This window comes from Mixophyes fleayi, chromosome 10 (assembly GCF_038048845.1).
Source record: "Mixophyes fleayi isolate aMixFle1 chromosome 10, aMixFle1.hap1, whole genome shotgun sequence".
NCBI lineage: Eukaryota > Metazoa > Chordata > Amphibia > Anura > Limnodynastidae > Mixophyes > Mixophyes fleayi.
The window spans coordinates 32,880,181-32,907,393 of NC_134411.1; the positions used below are offsets into that span (position 1 = coordinate 32,880,181).

Genomic DNA, 27,213 nt, shown 5'->3' on the forward strand with positions numbered 1-27,213 from the left:
TATTTAAATAATAGAGCAAGGATGGGCACACTCGTACATTCCAGTGATTTCTGGATAACAGCTCGTCAAATCCTCAGCCTGCCAAAATCCTCCTATCCAGGGCTGAGAGTACGCTGTTCTTAGACTGTGCCCAGTGGTAACAAAAAACACACAGTAAAGAGTCTCGGTGCGTTCATCTACTAAAACCTCTTAAACAATTGTCAAATTCGGTGTAGTTATATTTAAATTATAACGTAAAAGTTTTCACATACATATTTTTGGCTTCGCTGGGATACTTAAAAAAAACCCATTCAAAATAGATCATATTTATTGTATCATTTGTAAAAAAAAAAATGTATTAAGACATTTGTGCATTGAAAAAATGCTGCATTCGATAAAGCATTTTTAATGATATTGTTCTGTTGCTATGGCAATAACAGGGCCGGTATCTCAGTGGTACCAGTACTCCGCTATACTTGTTAAATAGTCTTCACTGGTTATAGCTGATGAATCTCAGTGGTTGAATTGTTATTTCCAATAATAACCTTGCGCTATCTGTTAATCCCTTCCATCAATTGGGTGGAGAGAAAATAAGACCAATCGTCATTTTTGCTGGCAATAAGGCTTGCCGTCCCTTCATGAAGATGCTTCTAAACACACTGGGCCTGATTCATTAAGGAAAGTAAAGCAAAATAAAAAGAGTAACTTTGCACCTGGGCAAAACCATGTTGCATTGAAGGGGGAGGTAAATTTAAAATGTGGGGACAGATGTATAGTTGGGGTAGGACATGTCCTAGATCAACTTTATATTTCAGTATAAAAATAAAGCTATCAATTATTTGTGTCCTACCTTAAAAAACAGCCAGTATTTAACTTATTTGCAAAATAATAAACTAATTTGCACCCCTTGCATTGTAACATGGTTTGTCCAGGAGCAAATTTACTCCTTTTTTCTTGCGTTGCTCTCCTTAATGACTCAGGCCTTATATTTGTCTCCAATAGTTCCCTATCGCCCGCTGGTTCATGGGCCCAGAGTAAAAATTACTATACCTTGAAGCTTTCTCTAAAAACCCATCTCTTCAGGCAAGCTTATAATATTCCTTAACCACCCTCCCTAGGTTACCCTATTACAACTCTTCATACAAGACAACAACCCTCTGCCCCTCCAGACCAACATTACTGTGTGACTGGATCATATGGCCCACTAAGCACCTTTTTATCTTTGCAACCCGGCTGGACCAATATGCAATATGTATCACTTACCCTTGTGTATTAAACTCCCATTGCCCATTAGATTGTCAGCTTGCGAGCAGGGCCCTCTTACCTCTCCGTCTGTATGTATTACCCAGTATTGTTTTATTACTGTGTTTGTTTCCAATTGTAAAGCGCTACGGAATTTGCTGGCGCTATGTAAATAAATTATGAAGATGATGATGATGATGATGATGATGATCTACCTCCAGACCCATAAAATACAAGAACATTTTGTTTTCAATAGCTCGTACTTTATCTTGAAATCTGACACATGTAATCTCCCACCCGCTGCCCTGTGTGACATTTAGTGACATATCCGTTGTCAATAACCACAGGTGAGCCACAACCTTTCAGAATACAATAGTAGACAAATTAACTCTTATAGTAATGGCCAGCTAATTAACCCTGTCATTGGTGAATCATACTAGATTGTAAATATAACCATAAAGAGGTCAATACTGGGGGTAGATTTATCAAATTTTCTAAAATGGAAAAGTGGAGGTGTTGCCCATAGCAACCAATCAGATTTTAGCTATCATTTATCTAGTGCAGTCTGGAAAATGATAGCTTGAATCTGATTTGTTGCTATGGGCAACACCTCCACTTTTCCTTTTTAGGAGATTTGCCTCTAGAGGGGTATATTTACTAAACTGCGGATTTGAAAAAGTGGAGATGTTGCCTATAGCAACCAATCAGATTCTAGCTGTCATTTTGTAGAATGTACTAAATAAATGATAACTAGAATCTGATTGGTTGCTATACGCAACATCTCCACTTTTTCAAATACGCAGTTTCGTAAATACACCCCTAAATGTGTTAGTACATAAGAGGGGTACAGTATTTTGTACCTTATTATAATCTAATCCCTGAATACACTGAATAATACGGTAAAAAAAATTCTGTAGATTTACATAGAACAGGCTCACTGGTAATGGCTGTTTTGCAGTAACCGGTATCCACAATAAAAGCTCATCTCTCAGATTTATGGGGCTCTGCCAAGGTAATAACTCACACCCCAGGGGTGTAAGAGGCCACAGAAGTCCCAATTCCACAGTTACCTACCAGAGATATTTCACTATCTTTGTTCATTGTGAAGCGAGGGAGAGCTGTAAACTTACTTATATAGATCTACACAATCCCTGGACATCTGGAAGCCATATGGGATGATCTAAAACATCTGTGTCCTCTGAATACCACAAAGGTCCCTTCTGTTAATCTGCTGAAACTATTGAGAAGGTGCTTGTGGATGGATCGCCTGGTGAAGGAAATATATGTACAGATATGTAAACAGAAAATAAAATACTCATTGTGCGTCCTCCTGTAACTTTTTCTTTGTCTAATATGTGGAACGCATGGACAACAGGCCTTAAATGCTTGAGGGAGTGACCGTATAGAAGGAGATTGGGGGAAAAGGTGTCAAAATTAAAAATATTAGACTGCAGGATCTGCTGTTAGATCGCCGGTTGGTGAGTTGTAGCAGGATCACTATATGGTGATGTCATAGTGATGTCATAGCGCAGGGCTCCAGCAAGACTTCGTAATTTGAAAGCATCTTAGATCTGCCAAACAGGTCACGCTGGAGTTGAAGGAGTAGGACAGTGAACCAGATTTGGCATGCAACCAATAATCAAATAGAAACGTACGGATATGCTGGTGTCATCGAAGGGCCTTTGGGCCTCTGGGCTTGTTGCAAATCCTGCAAATGTGACCTTTATATTTATTCCATGTGGTTTTTGTGTAGGGATTGCTTGCTTATCATCTGGCTAAGGATCCCTTGGGGGTCTTATTTTCTCAAGAGAATTTATATGAACAGTATTACACCACGATTCCCGCCCACATGGTAAGTGGTAACTGCCAAATCTTAGCCATAAATTATATTACGCTTCTAAATTTTTTCACACATGAGAATTCAGCTATAGCCATTGTATTTTGGTGGATAATTTGCACTAAACTCTAAGAGCTAATCAGACATGTGCTTTATCTGTATAACCTGCAATGGACATATTAAAGCTGATTGCTGATTGGTTGGTGCAGTTCAGTACAAGATCTGCGCCTAAATCCAGTGTTAGTCAATCAGCCCTGTGAAATCCTTCTGGGCAGTAAATAGTTCACATTTGTAGACAGAGTATAAAATTAGTAAAGATGTGAGCTGTATGCCAGTTCTGTATATTGCATTAAAGTATTGCACAATTTCTATTCCACAGAACAATCTAGTCACAAGATGTTAATGCTAATTCCTATTGCAGCAACTCGACTTGACCAGACATATACTGAACAATACAGAAAAAGAAGACAAATACGTCTTATAAAAAATATTGAGCAATTCCTGGATTTTGCATTACAGTCATGGCCAAAAGTTTTGAGAATGACTCAAATATTATTTTTCGCAAAGTCTGCTGCCTCACTTTTTATGATGGCAATTTGCATATACTCCAGAATGTCATGAAGAGTAATCAGATGAATTGCAATTAACTTCAAAGTCCCTCTTTGCAATGACAATGAACTTTATTCCAAAACCAACATTTCTACTGCATTTCAGCCCTGCCACAAAAGGACCAGCTGACATCAGGTCAGTGATTCTGTCGGTAACACAGGTGAGAGTGTTGACGAGGACAAGGCTGGAGATCACTCCGTCATGCTGATTGAGTTAGAATAACAGACTGGAAGCTTTAAAAGGAGGGTGCTGCTTAACAATCATTGTTCATCCGCTGTTTACCGCGGTTAACTGCAAGGAAACTTGTGTAGTAATCATTGCTTTGCACAAAAAGGGCTACACAGGCAAGGATATTGCTGCTAGTAAGATTGCACATAAATCAACCATTTATCGGATCATCAAGAACATAAAGGAGAGAGGTTCAACAGTTGTGAAGAAGGCTTCAGGGCGCCCAAGAACGTCCAGCAAGCACCAGGACTGTCTCCTAAAGTTGATTCAGCAGCGGGAGAGGGCACCACCAGTGCAGAGCTTGCTCAGGAATGGCAGCAGGCAGGTGTGAGTGCATCTGCACTCACAGTGAGGAGGAGACTTTTGGAGGATGACCTGGTGTCAAGAAGGCCAGCAAAGAAGCCACTTCTCTCCAGGAAAAACATCAGGGACAGACTGATATTCTGTAAAAGGCACAGGGATTGAACTGCTGAGGACTGGGGTAAGGTAATTTTCTCTGATGATTCCCCTTTTAGATAGTTTGGTGTATCTGGATAAATGCTTGTCCACAGAAGGAAAGGTGAGCGCTACCATCAGTCCTGTGTCATGCCAACAGTAAAGCATCCTGAGACCACTCATGTGTGGGGTTGCTTCTCTGCAAAGGGAGTGGACTCACTCCCAATTTTGCCTAAGAACACAGCCATGAATAAAGAATGGTACCAAAATGTCCTCCAAGAGCAACTTCTCCCAACCATCCAAGAACAGTTTGGTGAGAACAATGCCTTTTCCAGCATGATGGAGCACCTTGTATAAGGCAAAAGTGATAACTAAGTGGCTCTGGGATGAAAACATCGAAATTTGGGTCCTTGGACAGGAAACTCCCCAGACATTAATCTCATTGAGAACTTTTGGTCAATCCTCAAGAGGCCAGTGGACAAACAAAAACCCACAAATTCTGACAAACTCCAAGCATTGATTAGGCAAGAATGGGCGGCCATCAGTCAGTATGTGGCCCAGAAGTTGATTGACAGCATGCCAGGGCGAATTGCAGAGGTCTTCAAAAAGATGGTTCAACACTGCAAATATTGACTCTTTGCATAAACTTAATGTAATTGTCATTAAAAGCCCTTGACACGTATGATATGCTTCTAATATTACATCAGTATACCATAGCAACATCTGACACAAAGGTCTAAAAACACTGAAGTAGCAAACTCTGTGAAAACCAATACTTGTGTCATTCTTAAAACTTTTGGCCATGACTGTACAATTAGTCAGTCCTATAAATATAGCTTCTTCACTAGTTAATAAGGAACTCTCTTACCCAGACGTTTGGTTTAGGAAATACTGAATAGTGTGACAGGGTGTAACTATGACAATGTAATGTAGAGATTGTATCTTCCAAACAATGTTGTAACATACCATGAATAATATTTTAATTGTTCACTGCTAGTTACATGTTCTCATCCAGCAATATCTAAATGAGAATCTTGCAACATTCCTGGGACATTCTGTGATTTTATCTAGGTACTTGCTCTCTGAATGTGCAATATTCTTTATACAGTACAAGATGCTAAAATCCAACATTTTATATATTTAGAGGGTGCATCTCAGTCCATTCTGTTTTTCTTCCAGCTGGTTCTCCTATATAATTTATAAGGGTAATCCTGATTTTTAATAATGCCCATATTTTAAAGCAGCAATCCCATGAAAAAATGAGAAGGAGCATGTTTAAATTTATAATTTTTCCTTGGTTTGCTTCTTCAGGCTGCTATTAATGATTTAATTATTTATTTAATGATTTATAACCATAGCAACCACAGTCAAATGGCACATGACATTATGAGCAGAAAGGCTTTGGAAGAGTCTGTGTATGTGTAATCTGGCAGCCATATTTTCTAAACACCAGACAGATTTTGAAAAAGAGATACTGATTTGCAGAAGGACAGCTTAGAAAAATCAGACGCATGTTTAAAACATTCTTTACTTGCTGTTTAACAAAAAAAAATCTACAATGTGAGATTGCTGCTTAATAGAGGCTATCTGCACAGTATCAATACATTATTATGGATAATATTCTTGTCATGTATGTTTGCAAAATTTAGGAGCTCCTAAAGTAATCTTTACTTTGTAAAATGCGGCAATAATTGAACTTCTATTGCTACAATACGTGGTGGAAGAAAATCATTCTTACTGATGATTATTAATAGAGGTCTCAGACTCTGTTGATAAATATGGGTCTAGGTCAGCTCTGCTCTAATAGACAATACATTGCAGGATACGTCCAATACATATGTGGAATATAAAGTCACGCACAGAAAAAAAAAAATCAATTAATTGCAACAATTGCAAACATGTGTTGTAGCATGCAAACACATGTTATAGCATGCAAACACAGCTGAAATCACTAGTAATCTGTTCTTACATCCGTCCTGTAGCTGGAGCAAGTGATATGACAAAAAAACACGTACCTTTGAGATGCACAAAGCTTGAATCAAACGCTACTGATTGCACTCGAGCTTGGCACGCCCTTAATGTACATTGACTACGTGCATTCGCCCATTTCCCTCCCCGATCCACCCCTGAAATTTGATTCTGCTGTAGGGTGCATTGTGTTCGAAGATAAATTGGACGTTGCTGCACTCTCTGGTATATGGTTTGTTTATAGGCATGCACAGAACGATTTTACGCACAGTATGCAACGTATTGGCGTTTATGTTCCTTAATGAATCAGGCCCTTTGTGTCTCTCTTATAGAGTAATATCTGACATTCATCACACAGTAAGGTATTTTCAAGTTTGTATCTAACTTAGTTATAACGTCATTGTACCTAACTTAAATATTTGTCTCTCACTAACTGCCCCAAGTGTGAGGAGGCCCCAAAGGCTTCTCTTTAACCACTGCCACAAACTGCCCCCAGCCACGATTCGTGTGTTGGAGAGGTGAGCAACACCAAAATTATCATCATCATCACTCCACATATCACTGGTCACCTTCCCCTTCCTATAGTCCTTGACATGTACAAACCCCACCAGAGGGCAGAATGATTTGACACCATCGTTTCAAAGCTCTAAAGGTACCTATTTAGAAATATAAGATAATCAGATACCAAAGGCTTTTACAGTCAGAGAAATAGAGGACTCCAGTTGTGGCTGGACTCTCTCCACTGATGGCCAAACATTGAGTTTGCTGGGACTTGTAATTCAGAAACATGGTCCATTCCTGATACAAAGTTACTGATTGAAGACAGTGGAAAAAATCTCTTAGCTTACTTAAAGAAGAAATGGGTCAGTGGGAAATTAGCCAGACTCTTTATGCACAGTGATAGTGGAGCCCCTGGTTTGAATCCCCTGTCTGGTTTCATTTTAATAAATTGAATGTTGCAGCAGCTGATTGAGGATATTGAGAGAAGTATAAGTTAGCTCTGGACTAGTAGTGAGGTGCCCATGGACAGTCATAGTAGAGGTTCTGCTTTGAATTCCAAGAGGCTTCTTATTTAGCATATTTCATGTTGTGACAGGCTTGATGAAGTCCATTAGAAAAGTCTCTTCATATCTTCAACAAATGTTCTAGGCTGGTGGCTTAGTACAGAGGAGATCAGTTTCCAGTGTATATGGATTCCCTGGTTTGAGCCCCCAACCAGGTAACATTCATATCTCCTTTGTTTTTGCTACAGGCCCGTTGATGGTATTGATAAAAGTCTCACTGCTGCATACATCATGTACTGGCTCAGTTGGTTAGTAGCCAGAATTGCTGACTGGGATGCTGAAGGTCCCAGTTCAAATCCCCAGACAGACTTGATGGTCTTTCCACTGTCATCAGGCTGCTCTGTTGGCTGATTGATGGGTTCTTTCCTTGTGATGATGTGTTAACTTGTTTGTCCAGCATTCTTTAATAAAATATCTGTTGTGTCAAAAATACAACAGCCAATGTCTTTAAAAGACTATTCTACTGTTTTTAACTTGGACCTTCAATGCTACTAGTCTGTCAACATTGACAGATTCCAACCAGGAACTCTGCAGTCAGTTGAGCACTTCACTGTTTGCCCACAAAATTATGTTCTCAATTTGATTAATGACATCAGTAATGACATCAGGTAAGTAGGTAGACTCTTCTCAATATCATGAACCAGTCAGGTGCACCAAGCAACATACAAAGGGGATTTGAACCAGGACCTCAGCCATCTTCTGTCAGGAAAGCACCTGGCTACTAGTCATCTGAGCCACCATTAGGGCCATCTTTTCCATTGGGCATGATAGGCAGCTGCCCAGGGGCCCCATAGGCAGGGCTCTTAATTAGAATAAATAATCTTGCAAAAGAAAAAAACCTGCAAAAAAACCTTCAAGGGTCACTGAGCAAGTACATCTATATATATATATATATATATATATATATATAAAATATAGAGGCCCCGGTGCACTGCTTTGCCCGGGGGCTCATAATGTTGTTAAGATGGCCCTGGCCACCATACTGTGCAAGTGAGAAGAGAGACTTTTCTCATGTCTTCAACAAGCCAGGTGTAAAATCCAAGGTGCAAAAGAATCATCTGTTTGTGGATTTGAATGAAGACCTCAAACATCTCTACAAGCAGAGAACCAGGCTACTAGTCCTCTGAGCCGGCTTAAGCAAGTGATTTGCCTCAGTGTCATAATTCATCCTGGTGCATCAGGCAAGGTAGTTAAAAGAAGACTATCTTGGGGTTCAAACAAGAAACTCCACCAATAGCTGCTAACAGAAAATTTGGATTAGTCCACAGAGCCAGCTTGTTTACTAGGTAGAGTGTGAGATTTTGCTCAATGTCATCAACCAGCCTTGAGCAACATCCAAGGTACTAACAGAATACTGTCTTGGGAACATAAACCAGGACTTCAACATCTTGTTAGTAGAGCACATGGGAACTAGTCCTGTGACCCAGCACAATATCTTTAGGTAAGACAGTACAAAAAGTCTTGCACCTAAAGAAGGAAGTGGCTCAGTGGGCTTGTAGCCAGCCTCTATATTTGAAGTTATAGAGGAGCCACTGGTTTGAATCCCTTCTCTGGTTTCATTATAGTAAACTGAATTTTGCAGTAGGCTGAAGACATTGAGAAAACCATAAGTTAGCTCAGCTGACTAGTAGTGAGGTGCCCATGGACAGTCATAGTAGAGGTTCTGCTTTGAATGCCAAGTGGCTTCCTATTTAGCATATTTCATGTTGCAACAGGCTTGATGAAGTCCATGAGAAAAGTCTCTATATATGTTCTACCTTGGTGGCTTAGTGCATAGGTGACCTGTGTGCAGTGTATATATATTCCCTGGTTTGAGCCCCCAACCAGGTAGCATTTACAACTTCTTTGATTTTGCTCCAGGCCCGTTGATGGTATTGATAAAAGTCTCACGTCTGGTTATCATCATGTACTGGCTCAGTTGGTTACTAGCCAGAATTGCTGACTGTGATGCTGGAGATCCCAGTTCAAATCCCCAGACAGACTTGATGGGCTTTCCTCTGTCATCAGGCTGCTCTGTGGGCTGATTAATGGGTTCTCTCCTTGTAGCGATGATCTGTTAACTTGTTTGTTCAGCATTCTTTAATAAAATGGCTGTTGTGTCTAAACAGCCAACATTGTTAAAATACTATCTCCTACTTTTTTTCTAACTTGGACATTCAATTCTATTCTACTATTTTCTCAATATTGCTGCTCAGTTGAGCACTTCACTGTTTGCCCCCCCAATGTGAGTAAAGACCACACATCAGGTAGACTCTTCTCAACATCATGAAATAGCCAGGCACACCAAGCAATGTCCAAAGAGGGATTTGAACCAGGGCCTCAAACATCTCCCATTTCATGAGGGCACCTGGCTACTAGCCATCTGAGCCAACAAACAGTGTAACAAAGTTGTGAGTCTGTTCCCAATGTCTTCAACAAGCCCGGTGTAGAATCCAAGGTACAAAAATTACAGCTGTTTGGGGATTAGAACTCAGACTCCAATAATCTGTACAAGCAGAGGACCTGGGTACTAGTCCACTGAGCCAGTTTAAGCTTAGGTAAATTGTGTTCCTCAGTGTCATAAATCATTCTGATGCATCAGGCAAGGTAGTAAAAATAAAAAGAAGCCTGGCCTGGGGTTCAAACCAGAGACTACACCATTAGCTGTGAACAGACAACATGGACACTAGTCCACAGAGCCAGCTCACTTGCTAGGTATGGTGGGGAGATTATGCTCAATGTCTTCAACCAGTCTAGAGCAACATTCAAGGTACAAACAGAATGCTGTCTGGGGGAACATAAACCAGGGGGTATATTTACTAAACTGCGGTTTTGAAATGGTGGAGGTATTGCCCATAGCAACCAATCAGATTCTAGCTGTCATTTTGCACAATGTACTAAATAAATGACAGCTAGAATCTGATTGGCTGCTATAGGCAACATCTCCACCTTTTCAAACCCGCAGTTTAGTAAATCTAGCCCCAGGACTTCAAAATCTCTGCTAGGAGAACACATGGGTACTAGTCTAGTGACCTAGCACAGTATCTTTCGGAGGTAAGACTTGTCTAATCACCAAGCATGTGCAATATCCTCAGTACTAAAACAATATCTGTCTGCAGATTCAAACCTGGGACTCCACCATCACTGGCGGTGACTAGCTGGGACAGCTCATGTACTTTTCTCAGTGCCACAAACCAGTCTGGTACAACAATCATGGTAATAAGAGAGACCACACCTAGGATTCAAGTAACAAGGTCCTGTTCCAAAGAACCCCCCCTTCTCTCCAACCCCCTGCAGCTCTCTCTATTCTCCCCAGACCACCTCCTTCTGTACCCTCTCCTGGCATGTAACGGGCTGGTAGGTGTTGCGCCCCCACTTGTCCTTGTGCCCTGGGGGTCTCATTATCCACATCTCCCTTGCTACTTCCCTGCTGGGAGCAGATGCCCCCCAGCCCAGCCAGCCTGCCCCTGATGCTTTTATGCATCAAGTTTCTGCCACATGATTGGCTCATTACATATTTGCATTAACTAGCAGGTGTTCAGGTATACCTAATAAAGTGGACAGTGAATGTTTATATATTAGGATTAATATAGATACATACAACAGACAGTGTATTTACACATAGATTCAAGTTTTATTTGATTTTATTTTAAGTTTTCAGCACCCTGTACTTTGTTCAATGTTAAAAACATGAAAATGAGCATTTTTTATGTATGTTTCTGTTAAAGCACTTTATAAATAATAATAATCAACCATTGTTTATATTTTTGTCTTCAATAGTCAATAAAATAATATACCTTTCCCTCTCAGCTGTCCCGATACCATCAAAGTAGTCCTGATTTTAGGGGGCTGTCCTGATCAGCTAGGAGCTTGTCCCGGCCTGAGGGACAGCTGGAACGTATTTCCACTCTTCACGTTACATACATGACCCAGTTAGTGATGCACTCTTTATATAAGGGGGGATGGGAGGGAGATGTAGGTGGTTGGAGGGAAGTGCAAGCTATGCCCTCCATGGTGCTGGCCACGCCCCCACACAGATGGCCACACCCACACATCACTGGCCACACCTCCTCACAATAGGTCCTTTATAATTTTCGGCCCCAGGTCCATGTGGCCCTTAATCTGGCCCTGTTCAGACTCTGTCTAGTGCTGGCAACTTGTATTCCTGTTACAGAGAATGATTTATGTTTCAATATTTGTAGAGTTTCAGCCTACAAAAATAATACTTTACTTAATTAGAGAACAAAGGTATTTTACTGGAATAATTTTTGGATATAATTTGAATAACAAACGTCAACTTGAAGCCGTTGTCATTGCAATTATATTACAGAGGCGGGCAACGGGCTGCTGTGGTACTACAAATCCCAGCATGTCCTCCCAGCCTGAGGTTGGCGTGTCATGCTGGGATTTGTAGTTTCACAACAGTTAGAAAGCCAGAGGATGCCTAAAATCATATTCAAAATAATATTTATCCCAAGCTTTATGATTGTTTATGATGATCTATGGGGAATTTGTAATACATTCTCAAAAATGGCAAAAGAAGGAGCAGTGTTGGTGAGTACATACACTGTGGTTAGGAATAATTATGGTTTTTAAGAAAAGACGGAATATTTTAGAATGGAAAACATTACTATAATCGTTACTTAGACTCGCTGTTTTGTGTCTGGGATTCTACCCGCACAGCTTTATGTTAGCAGTGGTAGCACAACTCCGACATATTTACATTTTCACTTGGAAGCTGAACTAGTTAATGTAAAGTGAATTAAGAAACTTTATTCGCCTGCGATGGTGGGAGGGGCCATATCTTTACATAGCCCCTCCTACTCCGTGTCGCTTATGCCGTACTGTCAGCAGAGTAGACTTCTACTCACAAGGCAGAATTTAGATTTAAAATTTGCAAATGGTGTTTGATGTTGCCGAATTACGATTTGCCTCATCCAGTTTCCTTTCCGGGCATATTATTCTTGCCCTAAAAAAATAAGGATGATGATGACTTGTAAACCAGGCACATTTAGTGACGACGACATGTGGGTGGAAATACGCTATTTTCCCCTATTGTTTTTTATTTAGATTAAATTACTCCCATTTTGCAGACAGCTCTCCATCAGCCCCGTACCTGTGATAACATTGCCCCTTTACTTACATATGTTTTCTGAGAGTCTTACACTGCATCATTTTAAGAAATCCCTTTGATTGAAAACTCTCTTCTCCTTAGTTACCGCCTGGACATCTCCTTCATCAAACATGAGTTTGCCGTTGCTACAACAACGACTATTCCAAAGATAGAAGCCTCTTCCTTAAATACTCCAGATGCCTCGATTGTTCTCCCTTCCTTACAGAAGTTACTAATTACATATTGCTACACTTCCCAGAGCAAAACATATCCAGACTGATAACTTTATGAGCATGAACAGGACTTTTATATATACAAAGACATGGCAAAAATTACATAAAGGTTATATTATATGTTCCCCCCAGAAAATAATATTTATTATTATTATCATTATTATTATTATTATTAGCTCCATTCATTTAAAAAAAAAACAGATTGGAACAATTATTTATTGTAGTAATACATTATTTTTCATCAGTCTATTTCTGAGATGACATTAACAGACCAGGTATCACAGAGTTGATAAATAGACTTTCTTATGCTAAGGCATTAACTTATCCCCAGAGGCGTTATTGACAGGGGCTAATAAAGCCCTATTGCCCTTTGATAATTAGACCCCATAGAGAAAGAGGGAAAAAAAGGAGAATAGATTTTAAAGGGAAATCATAGGAGAAACTGTCAGAGAACAAGTTACCCTGGGAAAGGATCGAAGGAAAAGAAATAGTTAAAGGTTAAATACAATATTACAGAGTGATTATATAAACTATACAGATAAACTAGTCCATATTAACAATTATAGGAGATAAAGGACACAGGCTTGGGGCAGCTTTTATTGGGTAAGGGTAGGACAGGAATAAGGAAGGGTAGATTCTGGGATAAATACGGGATGTTACTTGAAATAACTAATTCAATGAAGAGTTTGATACAGAAGGACTTCTTACTCCTATGTCTCTCTCTGTTCCCTCTGTGTCTATCATCTTCTCTTCCGTTTGTTTCCTATTATGGTTTAGTCTTTATAAACTTTTCCTCTTGTCTCTCAGTGATTGCTTTAATGTCCTCTAACTTTCCTCCTGTCTCCAAATCACCATTTTCTTTGTCATCCCGAATGGCTCTTTCTTTTCTAGTCCTCTAGTCCATCAGCTCCTTCCTTACTGTCCATTTCTGCCGTCTACCTCTTTATACAGTCACTACTCCCCTCTGTTTATCCCTTCAGCTTGTCTCTCGTTCGCTCTGTTTCTCACCTCTGTTGTCTATTATCACCTGGTTTCTCTCCCCCTGATAATTTAACGGACTGCACATGAGCAGTCCCTATTTTAGCTTACCACTGCTCAGCCACGTTTCACGGTCCCTGCATTACCAGCTTTTCTTCGCTGATTGGCTGAGTTGTGAGGCAACGGTAGGGCTTGTGTGGGTCAAACGTGGGGGTCCGTGTCTTCCTATAACACACGCAGTCTCTTCTAAACCATTGCAGCGTCCCGCCACTGTATTTGACGGACTATGCTCCATATTATTATAAATATATTGCTATTTCATTTATTGCTTAAACTATTTACAATGATTGACACCTATACCTTAAAATACTTTAAGAAAGGTTATTCAGTTAGTTGTCTCCCAAATATTCACTTTATAGGGCACTACGTGCCAATTCATCTACCTAAGTTCATGTTATAAAAAAAATAATACTCAATCAGTTCTCCTGAAATACTCTGTGCTGCTGCGGCTGTAGAATGTAGGATCTTCTGGATGTAGTTGCATTCTCCCCCACTTTAAAGCTGCACTTAAACTTAATAAAAGGTGGAAGTGTAGACTAACCCCCAATCCAACCAACTCTAATCCCCTACATGCAGCCATATTCCCAAGAGCCTTGCTGGATGCTGGAGAAAATGAATGATTACAAAAACTTACTCTAACCCTAGTTAAACACACCTTAAAAAGTAACTAGGTTTAATTGGCTGATGACGGTCGACTGCAGAGTTATCGTGGACTTGATTTTGATGATACTCTCATTAAGGAGAGCAAAGCAAAAAAAAAAGGAGTAACTTTGCACTGTGGCAAAACCATGTTGCATTGGAGGGGGAGGTAAATTTAAAATGTGTGGACAGATTTATAGTTGGGGTAGGGCATGTCCTAGATCAACTTTAAATTTCAGTGTATAAATAAAGCTATAGTGTTTGTGCGCTACATGAAAATAGAGTAAGTATTATCGCTACGTGCAAAATAATAAACTAATTTGCTCCCCTTGCATTGTAACATGGTTTTGTCCAGGATCAAATTGACTCCTTTTTTTGCCTTGCTCTCATTAACGACTCCGACCCTGAGACAGGAAGATCACTGATTCCGCTACTGCGCTTTTCTAACCTTCCATCCAGCATAACGGCGTCACCCTAACACGCTGTCTTGTACCAGCTGAAAGTGAATAGTGACCCCAAGCTAAATAATCTATAAATGCATTTGCCCATTTATGGTACTGGCCCAAAACTCCATCTACAACTAGTTTATTTGATCAACTAGCAAATTCTGGAAATTATTAATTATTAGTCATCGATTCCTGAGGATATGCGCTTATTATTATGAAGCTGGGAGATACTGTTAGTTATATCAAACGTCTCTCTGCTTTTCAAGTTTCAGATACAAGTTAGAAAATGTCAGAATGAGCTTTGTCTGGTTAATTCCTGGGTCCCTGTCGTGAACATTGCATTTGTAAAGGTGCATTATTTACTAATAATCCTGCATTGGTGGCTGGCTTCACCTTGTAATTCCTGTAGTATCTAACGTTTCCAATCCCTGCATTGTACCTCTGGGCACCTGAGGTGCCAGGGGTTAGAGGGCACCTAATACATTGAACGAGTGATATAATGTCATCATTCAGTGTTTTTCCCCCTTGTCGTGCCCCCACACTGGGCGCCGGTCGCTGACATAGAGAGGCAGCAGTTGGTAGTTTCTTACCACCTGCTCCTCCATGTTGGTGATGGACAATTTTATCTGTACAGCAGTTTTGTGTCATGTTCTAGGTCAACAAAAATGAACAACTCAGATGACATAAAGACATGGCTGAAAAGCTTGGAAACATTTTTGAAGTGAAGAAGGTTCCCTTACATCGGGTTATTGGATAGGTGGATCCGCTAAGAAGCTGATATGTCATTTTTGAAAAAACAAGTTCTATAACAACGACAAATATAATTGGATTCTCTAAACCTCAATTTTTTTGTTAAAATCAGGAGCCAATCAGTTTAGTGAACACCTAAATATTGCCCAAATATCACAAATAATTTAGAGAAACAAACGCAGGAGATGATGGCGGATCTCCTCAGCACTCTCCGTTAATAATCCAGCGGTAATGAAGAGAACGAAGTACAATTATAACACCTCATTCTTTATTAGAGACATTTCATTGCATTTTGTTTTCAGACTTTACTACCTCTGGTTTAAATGTTTCACGTGGACTAATCTGTTTAAAATACAAGTCCCAGCATTCCATCCTATGCTAAAGAAACACACCTCTAGCTGGTTGTGGTGGTAGAGCATTCTGGGAGTTGTAGTTCACACACAGAGATAGGTTGTCTATGCAAACTCTGACAGATATATAACCTCCAAGGGTCCAACGGATGGGCACGTGATGGCGCATTTTGCTTCATCGCAGCTCCAACCTTCCCTCCCCCCGATGCACAATGAAACAATTTGTGTCATAGCTCAGCAGGGGGAGGGGTCAATGTGACACGATTTGCATCGAACCGCATCATCGAGGAGAGAGGTCTACTCTGCCGTGAGCAGCGAGGGCTCCTTGGAATTCGGGAGTCTCTCGGGCATTCCTGGAGAGTAGGCAGCTTTGGCCAGGAATAGACAAAGAGGGGCATATTCAATTAAGCCCAAACATTGCAGCGGCGCATTTTGTTGGTAATACGGTACCGCAACATAGCGGATTTCCGGTGCGAACGAAAATCTGCAATGTTGCGTTAACGCGGAGTGCCTTAATTGAACATGCCCCAGAGAGATAGATTTATCAACCCATCTAAAAAACAAAAGTGTAAGTGTTGCCCATAGCAACCAATCAGATTCTAGCTATCATTTTTTACAATGCACTAGAGAAATGACAGCTAGAATCTGATTGGTTGCTACGGACAACACCTCCACTTTTATTTTTAAGAAGAACTGAAATTTGAATGGGTAGACTTAGCCCAAGCATATGACCCCCCACCCACCCACACTCTCAGCCATGAGTGCATTTTCTCTACAGAAAGAGACAAGAATTTATCGTTCTCAAAGCTTTTATATACAATAGGCAGGTGAACTCTATGTACAAAACACCTATCTGCCAGACATCTGTTTAACCCAACCCTGCAGAAACTTTAAACAGTAAATGAAGGTTCCGTTCGGGAGCCAACAGGTTAACTTTACATTCGCATTTTAAACAATGGCATAAAATTGTCATCCATAAAACATTCCTCGGCTTTGAATCATCTAACGCTTTCAATTTCTATAATTTCTAAGCGTCGCAGCTGAGTGAGCAACTCTGAGACATCCCGCCAATGATTGTACGGTTTTAATCTACCTCCACTTCTCATGGTAATGTAGTTAGACGTTCAGCAGCTACACCAGCAATGTGGACATTAAATATTGTCGAATCTAAGCAACGTGTAATGTATTGTTTTATACTCAATGCTTACACCTGAAATTGCAGAAACTAAGCTACCCAGTGATAGGACAGGTGATCAGCAGTGGAGAGGTTATCACCCAAACATTCCCCTCCCCCCCTCCCCCCTCCAACAGAGATGTGCAAAGTTGTGAAATTTTATTATTTTAAAATATTTTGCAGCTTTAAAGATATTTTCTTTAGGGTTAAATAGAAGCAAAAACTGAATTACCAGAAAAAGGATAATATACGGCAAATGTAATAAATATGCTGAAACTCACAACATTCTATGAGACGTTTTCTTCCATTAGTCTTAAAGAAGCTGGTAACTGTCCCTAATCTCCAGAGATAGTCCCACTAGCGGATCCAGAGGGGACCAGGCAGTCTCCCCTACCTGCCTCTTGTCCAACAGTCTAATACTTAGGGCTAGATTTACTAAACTGCGGGTTCGAAAAAGTGGAGATGTTGCCTAAAGCAACCAATCAGGATCTAGCTGTTATTTATTTAGTGCATTCTACAAAATGACAGCTAGAATCTGATTGGTTGCTATAGGCAACATCTCCACTTTTTCAAACCGGCAGTTTAGTAAATAAACCCCTTAGTGTGGGGCCGTAAGCTGTGCATACCATCTACTCTGTAGGTTTTATGTAAAATGCAAAAACAAAAATGCATGATTCAGTAAACACGGCATGATGGGGATTTTAGTGGTCCGGGAGCTATCGGGACAGTATCGTGCGTGACGTGCGCCGATTCACAGGTTCGGCAGCAAAGTTTCCCTGGATGTTATTTTTAAGTGTTATATATAATATGTAATTTTCTGCTGTGGGGTTTAGCTCTATTTTACTCTATATACATCATGTTATCAAATGAGAGGAGGCCACTTATGGTCAATCTTCGCCCTGGTGTCCTGCTGCCCTCGTGTGGCAATCAGGTGTGGGCTTACATACCTCCCAATATTTAGAATCACGGAATAGGAACAAAATTGGCCCCACCCCTGTTCCACCCACAAATAAATACATTTTGTTAAAACTCCACCCAGTTTTGGTTAAGCGCCACCCATTTTGTGGGCCACAGAATGGGTTGTCAGGGGCTGGACCACTCAGCTGCGACAATCTCCAGTTCAGAAGCACTCTGAATCAATAGAATTCTGCCAGTCTGGCTTCAGGTTATTGGGTGGGGGTGTCCGAATTACTACAAGAGGGGGCAGGAAATGATTGCGGGTCACAAAAGTAAGAAACAGGAGAGGACGGGACAATAAACCTCTTTTTTCTTACTACCCCAAAAGAGGACATTGACTGGAAGTACAGAATGCGGAAATGTAAATATTATGTCACTGTCCCAGTGGTCTGCTTATATTGGAAGCCCCACATTCCCTGAAAATCCCTGCAGCCACTAGGGGGCAACGCTGCCTGCGGGGGTTAAGACTAGACATGGGGGAGGGGACGTAGACCCCTCAGTCACCCGTATCTTAGATTTATACATTCACTATGCTACGGGAAATCTGCTGCATATAGGAGCTTATCGTTATAAATACAGATTACTACTTCCTATACAGTGTACCTTCCAATCGTCTTTGGAGCCTACACACTACTATTGCGATTCAATCAATAATACATATCAATTTTAAACCACTAACTTTGGACCATGACGATGTGTTCAGTATTTTTTTGCGTTTTATATTTGCACATCTCTGGCCTCCCGCCATGCCCCCCGCCCTCTACTTCTATTGCGTCATTTAGGGAGAGGTGTCCGTTTTCATGCAAACACTGGGGGAGCCAACTATTTTTTGGGCTTGGTTTGCAAAGTGGCAAAATAAGCTGGATCATGTCAGTGGCTCATTATACTTAAAAAGTTCAGTCCCAGTTCTTTTAATTTCCAACAGCGTTCCCCCCCCCCTCCCCCCAAAAAATAATGTGAGGGAGTGCAAGTGTCTAGACTCCAATTTTCATGTCCACATCCCGTGCGTTTCTTTTGTCCTCTTGTGTCATAGCGTTACCGCCAGGGTTGTCTGACTGATCCTGAGATACCAACTGAACCATCTCCTGAGACTTGATTGTGTCTCCGTTCTGCTCCATGATGACCCCATCTTCTAGGGAACCCTTGTTGCCGTTTATCACCAATTTCCTTTTATGGCCACATCTGTGTAGAAGACAGCGATAATCAATAGTTGAGTAAGAAGGACACTGACCGTCCGTAACATCAACAAGGCACCCAAAAGCATTAAAGTGTACCCTTCGTCTGCTCCCAGTGGAGGCAGCCATTTTGTGGTTGCTTTCCTTTGTGGTTGGCGAGAGGTACATATTAATAAAATACTGTTAAAATGACACACAAGGTAAGTCAAAATGGTCAGATTCACAAATGACTCTTGTAACACTTTGAACGCAATTCGGCAATAACTGTAAAAAGCATCTACACAGATCCTGAGCTGACGCCATTTTCTTGGAGACCAATATCCTGGCCATGTGCTCAAAATAATCAAAATGTATATGACTATCTAGAGACCACACTTATTATGACTTATACTGGACAACACCAGCAAAATGTTTTCTCCACAGATCTAAAAAGGAAACGGGGAGCTGTTGCCCATAGCAACCATTAAGATTCTAGCTACCAGATTCTAGAATGTACTAGACAAAGGATAGCTAGAATCTGATTGGTTGCTATGGGCAATGTCTCTACTTTTCCTTTTTAAACGGTTTGATAAATCTACCCCATGTGTACTATATTTTATTATCCTCACCACAGTAAGTAGTGGTTAGTGAGGACATACACATTACATTAACATGTACAAACATTATTTAAAAAATTGTATCTAATACATTTTTTAAATGACTTGACGATCTATATTGAGAATGACTGCATGAGAGGAACTCACTTATGGATTAATATGAAAGTAAAGATACAATTCAAGTTGTGTATTGGGATTGTGTACTAAGCAGCAGAGAGTACTTGTGTCACAGTCACACTGATATAGAACAATGGCACCACTTTAAATGACGTAACGTTCATACATTCTACTGCTTATTACACTTAGTTTTTATCTTTATATTTTTATTTTGATGGTAACATAATGCAGAGAGGATGTTTTAACATCTGGAGATTGACAGAACACGTTAAGCTCATGTTGCTGAATAACTCAGTCATTTATTTAATATTGGCTTTAGATAACACTTTATAATGTAGCCCCGTGTGTTCCCACAGGTAAAACAATAACTTGAAAGGGATAATTAGCAATGGGAAGGACCCACAAAGTACAAAGAGGCTTGCCCCAATGTGTAATGAAACGTTTGAAGGGACCTTAGAGGCATGACGCCACTCTTAATTAACACTTTTAATGTAGTAGACCAATAAATGTTTCTTTGGAGAACTATTTTGATGCGTCATGGAACCTAAACATCAAAATGCCGATGGTTCTTATTCTACGGGAACACGGCGGCTCTTATTTGCCTCAAATAAATGGACACGTTCTGTAAAAGGTGCAAATAAATGTACTACCTTCTCTAAATACTTTTGATTGTTTTTTATGTTTTAACTTTTTTTTTACAAATATGGAAAAACTATATTGTTTATAGCAAGTCCCTTATAACATCGTAATGGCATCATTTTCTAACCAATTTAAAGATGCTCAATCTCTATTTTTATTTTACATTTTTATATGTCTAATGTAACAGAAGAAAAATGCGTAACAAAATGTTGCATCATTTGAATAAAGCATTTAGCAATTGTCAATAGCATAAAAATAGATCTGTTTTTTAAATATTTTTATCTTTTTTTTTTAACTAACTCTATTTCTTTGTTATTAATGGAACGTCAACTGACGGCACGTATTAATCAGCCGGATCACGCATGCGCACTCGGTGAGACTTTGATGGTCGTTTACGGCCATAACAGCTTTTCTAACGCAGTGATAAGCGGGGAAAAGGAAAACGTCTTCATGGCCGAATATTGATAAATAGCAAGTTAGCGAGAATTGTATAGTATTTATTTATTTTTTAATACAATAAAATACAGAATTATTGTTTCGCAAGGAGTCTCTAAAACTCAACTACTATTCAGGGGCTGAAGCAGAAGCTTCTACCAAGTCAGATCACATCTGCTCCCTCCATTTACCCCCAGACTCTTTAACTTCCTGCCATTCTACGTGAGGGGAATGTTTCTAATCAGGACCATGCAATGTGCACTGTACACATTCCAGATACAGTCACCGTCCTGATGTCTGAAGTATATATCTGTTTTGACAATTTACTTGTTTCCACAGCAGGAGCAAACTCCTAAGTAAATCTGCATTGTGTTTCATGAAATCCAGATCTGGAATGTAATACGTTCCTGGAGTCACTGAAACCATTGTATATTTTAAAGGAACCATCATTTAATATATGCAATATGCAGTGTTTTTTGTTTTTTTTAATCTGCTTTAAAATCTGTCTGTACTGATTCCAGATGACTTACTTTTCAACTTTTAGCTAAATAATGGAACAAAATGGCTTCTGTCCAGGTACACAGGACGAGAATGATCAAACCTTTTAAAAAGAAAAAGTAAAGGTGTTGCCCATAGCAACCATTCAGGTTCTAGCTGTCATTTATCTAGTGCATTCTAGAATCCTACAGATAGAATCTGATTGGTTGCTATGGGCAACACCTCCACTTCTCAGAAGATTTGATAAGTCTACCCCCAGTCATAAATACTGTGCTCCTGTCCACTACTGACCACATGTAATAAATAAAGAATAATAAAAATGACTGTTAGGGGTCCCACATGGCCTATTATTAATTTAAAGAGGTATTACTTACATTCTGCCAGCGTTGAGTGCGATGCAGACGGAGAATATCAGCCCCAGACACACCAGCGAGACACACACAATTAACCACTCTGTAAACAAAAGAATATATTCAAAACTTGGTAAACATATGTAGCTATAAACATTATCTTGTGCTATCAAAGATAGCGACATGCTCATGAATATTAATTTACTCCACAGATGCTCATTAAATGACACCTATAGAGCACAACCGAAGGCTGAGAGATCATTGAAATATTCTCTTAGTAGACATTTGTACATCAGCAGTCAAAAATGCATGTACATCCCTCCAAAAAGCAAACCATGAAATATATATTACAAAGGGCAGACTAGATAAAACCGTGAAATTCTATAATTGCTTGATTTAACCAAGTAATGACTTCTGAACAAAGACTCTTATGGTGATCCCAGATACTGTTCAATTGCAGCCAGCATCGGGCAACTGGACTGGAATCTCACGCGGTCCCAATCGAATCATTGCCAACATATTGCTAAATGTGGTTGGAAAATGAGTGTTATTGTCTGGTATGAGCGGTCACCATCCAACTAACGGGCCCCAGTGATGCCAGAAGAGACCTTGTTATTTGTCTTGTCGCCTACCAGCGGTTCCAAAAGTGTGCGCCGCGGGCAAGCCAGTAAAGAAAAGAAAAAAAATAAAAAAAATCTTACCAATTCGCGCGGCGCCCGGTACCCAGAATCCTCCTCTCAGATCAGCTGCGGGGAGAGAGGAGGATGCTGGGTCCCGGGCGCCGCGCGGATTGGTACGTTTTTGTTTTTTTTTTCTTTGGCTGGCCGCGGCAGAGGGGGCATTGTGAGAGAGGGCAGAGGAGACAGCATGAGAGAGGACAGAGGAGGCAGAATGACTGGATGCAGAGGGGGCAGCGTGAGTGGATGCAAAGGGGGCAAAGTGAGAAGATGCAGAGGGGGCAGCGTGAGTGGATGCAGAGGGGGCAGCGTGAGTGGATGCAGAGGGGGCAGCATGAGTGGATGCAGAGGGTGCAAAGTGAGGCAAAGTGAGAGGATGCAGAGGGGGCAGAGTGAGAGGATGCAGAGGGGGCAGAGTGAGAGGATGCAAAGGGCGCAGAGTGACTGGATGCAGAGGGGGCAGAGTGAGTGGAGATGAAGAAGGGCACAGAGTGTGAGGATGCAGGGGGCATAGAGTGTGTAGAGATGAAGGAGGGCACAGAGTGTGTGGAGGGCACCACTCTAAGGGTGCTGCGAACTGCAAAAGTTTGGGAACCACTGGACTAGACACTGATGCCATCACTGGGCACTCTGGTCATTGGATTTAGTCAACAAAAAGATGCACAAAACAGTAATGGTCATTAAAACAGGCAACATTCTAGTCTTCTAGTCGGTTACAGAAATGGAGGTGGTCTTGCTTCTTCCCAGAAACACAGAATTCCTACAGTTTCCATCTAACTCATGACTAATTAACTTGCTGTTTAGTTGGTTAATAACTTGGAATGTGGATAAATAGGACTTGTGAACAAGCTGCAATTAATGTCATCCACATTCGAAGAACACAGACTACACTGTTATCATTCCTGCTGGCTCTCGCGTATATCATTATTTCACTTTTAGAGGACAGATCTGATGTGTAGGGTGGAGAGAAGGAGAGAATTATCTGGGAAAGGACAACTCTCAGTGCTAGTTAAACTAATGACTTCATGTTCGCGGCTGATGTGGTGGTGGGTGACTGATAATCACATTCGGCATTTCTCTAGGTCACTGGGGTAGTTTTTCTTACTATCTCTTTTCTTCATTTAATTCGAAAACTGGGGAATATTTAATTCATCCAGCAGCAATTCCCTTCTTCTTATAATATATATGCAAATCTACCCTTTACCAGAGGAGAGAGTTTTAGGAAGGGATTATATTAGCATGTACCAGGGTTTACAATATCTTGATCAACCCGTGGGCCAGAGTAAATGTCGCTCAGTTCGCGGAGATGTACAAATGACATTATCCCATGGGCACTCCGGAACTGATTACATATACAGGGTTAGACACACATACAAGTGCAAGGAATTGTTGCATAAATATATAACCGAGTTTGCATATTTCTAAGTAGGAAAAAATAAATTAATAAATAAATGTTGGGACATATGGAGTTGTCGTATTTTTGGTCAAAGACTGCCTGGTAGATAGAAAGGTCAAAAAACACAAATGCAAGGTAAATCGGTGTAGTATTTTGCACTGAAACATATCAACCAACCAGATATTTGCTTTAATTGGCAATCGTGCGCTAGGTAGATAAAAGCCGAGTACTGATTGGCTGCTTTGGTTTAGTGAAAATTCGCACCTGAATCCAATTTTAATAAATCTCAAAAACTGATTTTAACTATGCCGATATCTAGGAAAGTGTTTCCCAAACCTAGAAACCCAGAGATTGATTTAAGAACCACTTTCTGAGATACATCCTAAAATACTGGTTAGTCGGTTGAAACAGATTACTGCACATGTAGGGGATGCATGACAAATAAGAAGATATTTTAAATGGTGCCGTTCATTGACTCACCTGGAATCGCTGCCCTCCTCTGAACATTGGTCTTATTAGAGTCTGAACTTCCCTCGGCTGATCCATCAACAGTCGTGTTGTTGTCCAAGTCCTCATTCCTATTTTTCTTCTCATCAGACACATCTACATGTGTAGGTTCTGTAGAACGAGCACGATGATCAATGAGGCTGAGTATGTGTCTATAATCTAATTTTTATACTTACTAGGTGAACAACAAGAGGCATATGGCGTCCTCATCACAGCGAAACATTACAGACTTACTGAAAATGTAAACAGTAGAGCTCCGGAAGGGGAATGAGCGAAAGATGTGGTTGGGCTTTACAGCCATCCAGGGCCGATGGATCTATTAATATATCACAACATGTATAGAACAATAAAGTTGAAAATACTTTAAACTTGTTGTCTCCAAACAGTGGAAGCAGACATTTTGTTGGCTTCCCCGATAACTGCCTTCTAATTCTTTAGAATCCAGGGACATAATTGACAAGGCAGATTATCAGTTCACTAGGAACATTGATGTCACTCAGAGTTAGGGTTCCTTCATAGAGGTGCTTTGCTCTTTCTCAGCTGTGCTTTACATCAATACCTTTTGAGCAGATTGCAACCGGGGGCAACATAATAATCCCTAGTAAGCGAGTAACTACTAAAGTGGCGGAAGTAGATGAGGGGCTCTAACTGTTATCACCCCCAGGGCCCTTACACCATTACAATTAGCAGTGACCATGTAATAAGAAGCAGATCTGGGTGTCTATAAGAGTGACGAACTGGAGGTGGGCGGGGGACTTGCTTAAGTTCTGGTCTCTGAAAACTGCTGGCAGCTCTGACCAGCAATCAAATTTCTGGCTTTTTTGGTTTTAAATGAAAACAACGGGAAATTCCTTGGTGGGAAGTTTTCTGGTTTTTTTTAGTTAAAACCCAAAACTGGAATCCATACACAACAGAATTATGTGTCATGTGTAACTAGAGGAGCATAGGCCGCCAATGCAAATTTCAGGCATGGGAACCACCTCCTCCATATGTACTTTACTAGACATCCTTCCCTGCACTTCACTACATTCATTCTGGTGCCTAGTATACCACACAGAACACTTTCCGGTGGCTGGTATACCACACAGAAGACTTTCTGGTAACTAGTATACCACACAGAACACTTTCTGTTGGATAGTATACAACACAGAACACATTATGGTAGCTAGTATACCACATAGAACACTTTCTGGTAGCTAGTATGCCACACAGAACACTTTCTGGTGGCTAGTATACCACACAGAACACATTATGGTGGCTAGTATACCACACAGAAAACTTTCTGGTGGCTAGTATACAACACAGAACACATTATGGTAGCAATCATAACACATAGAACACTTTCTGGAGGCCAGTATACAACACAGAACACTTTCTGGTGGCTAGTATACCACACAGAACACTTTCTGGTAGCTAGTATACAACATAGAACACTTTCTGGTAGCTGGCATAACACATAGAACACTTTCTGGAGGCCAGTATACCACACAGAACACTTTCTGGTGGCTATTATACCACACAGAACACTTTCTGGTAGCTAGTATACAACATAGAGCACTTTCTGGTGGCTAGTAAAAAAAAGTGGCTAGGATATAAAACTGAGCCCAATATGGATATTGTTATACATGCTGAGGCCAATCTGGCCACTACTATACAAAGCTAAGGCAATCTAGTGGCTAGTATGCAAAGCTCAATCTGGTAACTGATATACAGTGCAGACCCAGAATAAATTGGTTAGTATACAAAGCGGAACCCCAATCTGGTGATTAGTATACAAAGCATTAAGTTCCCAGCATAAATGTGGACTAATGTTAGTATAAAGAGACAAAGCATAAGACTTTGGAGGAGGGACTTCAGCATGTCAATGAGGATTTTACCCTCTAAATAAAATATGGTTATTTTCCAGTGAAAGTGTAGTGTTCCTGTCTATTTAATGGGCTACCTTTAACCTAGGCTTCGGAAAATTGTGTCTTTCCAGCAGTTTTGCTCCCTCTTACAGCCTTGCTGGGGCTTGTGGTTCTACAACGCCCGGAGAGTAGCAGGCTGGTATGCTCTAACCACAAAGACATGCACAATGAACCTAAAACTGATTGATACAAGCACTAGAAACCAGTGAGCATTAGACATGAGCTTAGATGTACAAGTAAAATATGTATTGGGGCCTGCATCTATTGTACCTTGGCTGAGCGAATAACTCTTTCCATGGAACTGGTGGAAATTTGCCTTTGTGAACTACAGTAAGCTTGAAGTGTCATACTCTAATTTGGGGGCTATAGAGTTCATATACTAACATTGCATGATGTGCAATATTTCTGCTAAACTGTAAAAACCAATCATGTGCTTTCAACTTGCACTAGACAGATTCAAGCTACCTGCTGATAGGTTGCTTGAATATGCTACACGTCCGATGCCCGGGTCTCTTTTCGCTCTACACCTATATCAACTTTGCCTACTCTCCCAGAATGTAAGGGAGATTTGCGAATTAGGTGGAGATCTACTGAACACCGAGAAGAGCAGGCAACTTCGTGATGTACTGTGATGATGCAAATCACAACATCACGCCAAACGATCTAACCACTGGACTTCAGTTATAAATACTCACCTTTAAAAAATGTATCCTATACTGTGTAAAATACGGGCTACTTAGAGTTGACCAAAGACCAAAATGAAATAGGACATTGCCAGTAACCAAAAACTTCTAGGAACAAATCTATAAACTACTGAGTATGAACATAAGAGAGCATTGGCAACTACATACAGTTATATGCGAGCTAACAATGCA

The 27,213-nt window shown here is 40.5% G+C and overlaps 1 protein-coding gene and 1 long non-coding RNA gene across 3 annotated transcripts in view; both read right to left on the minus strand.

The window, feature by feature from the left end:
* Positions 1-27,213, minus strand: part of LOC142103953 (uncharacterized) — a 396,555-nt gene that overhangs the window by 184,970 nt on the left and 184,372 nt on the right. The window lies entirely within an intron of this gene.
* CD44 (CD44 molecule (IN blood group)) overlaps positions 16,702-27,213 on the minus strand; it is a 49,153-nt gene continuing 38,641 nt past the window's right edge. For both annotated transcript variants that reach the window (XM_075188344.1, XM_075188345.1), the window contains 3 exons: positions 24,405-24,542; positions 21,876-21,954; positions 16,702-19,223 (listed from right to left, as the gene is read on the minus strand). In XM_075188344.1, coding sequence (XP_075044445.1) covers positions 19,016-19,223; positions 21,876-21,954; positions 24,405-24,542 — 425 coding nt within the window. In that variant the 3' untranslated portion in view covers positions 16,702-19,015. The remainder of the gene's footprint in view (positions 19,224-21,875; positions 21,955-24,404; positions 24,543-27,213) is intronic.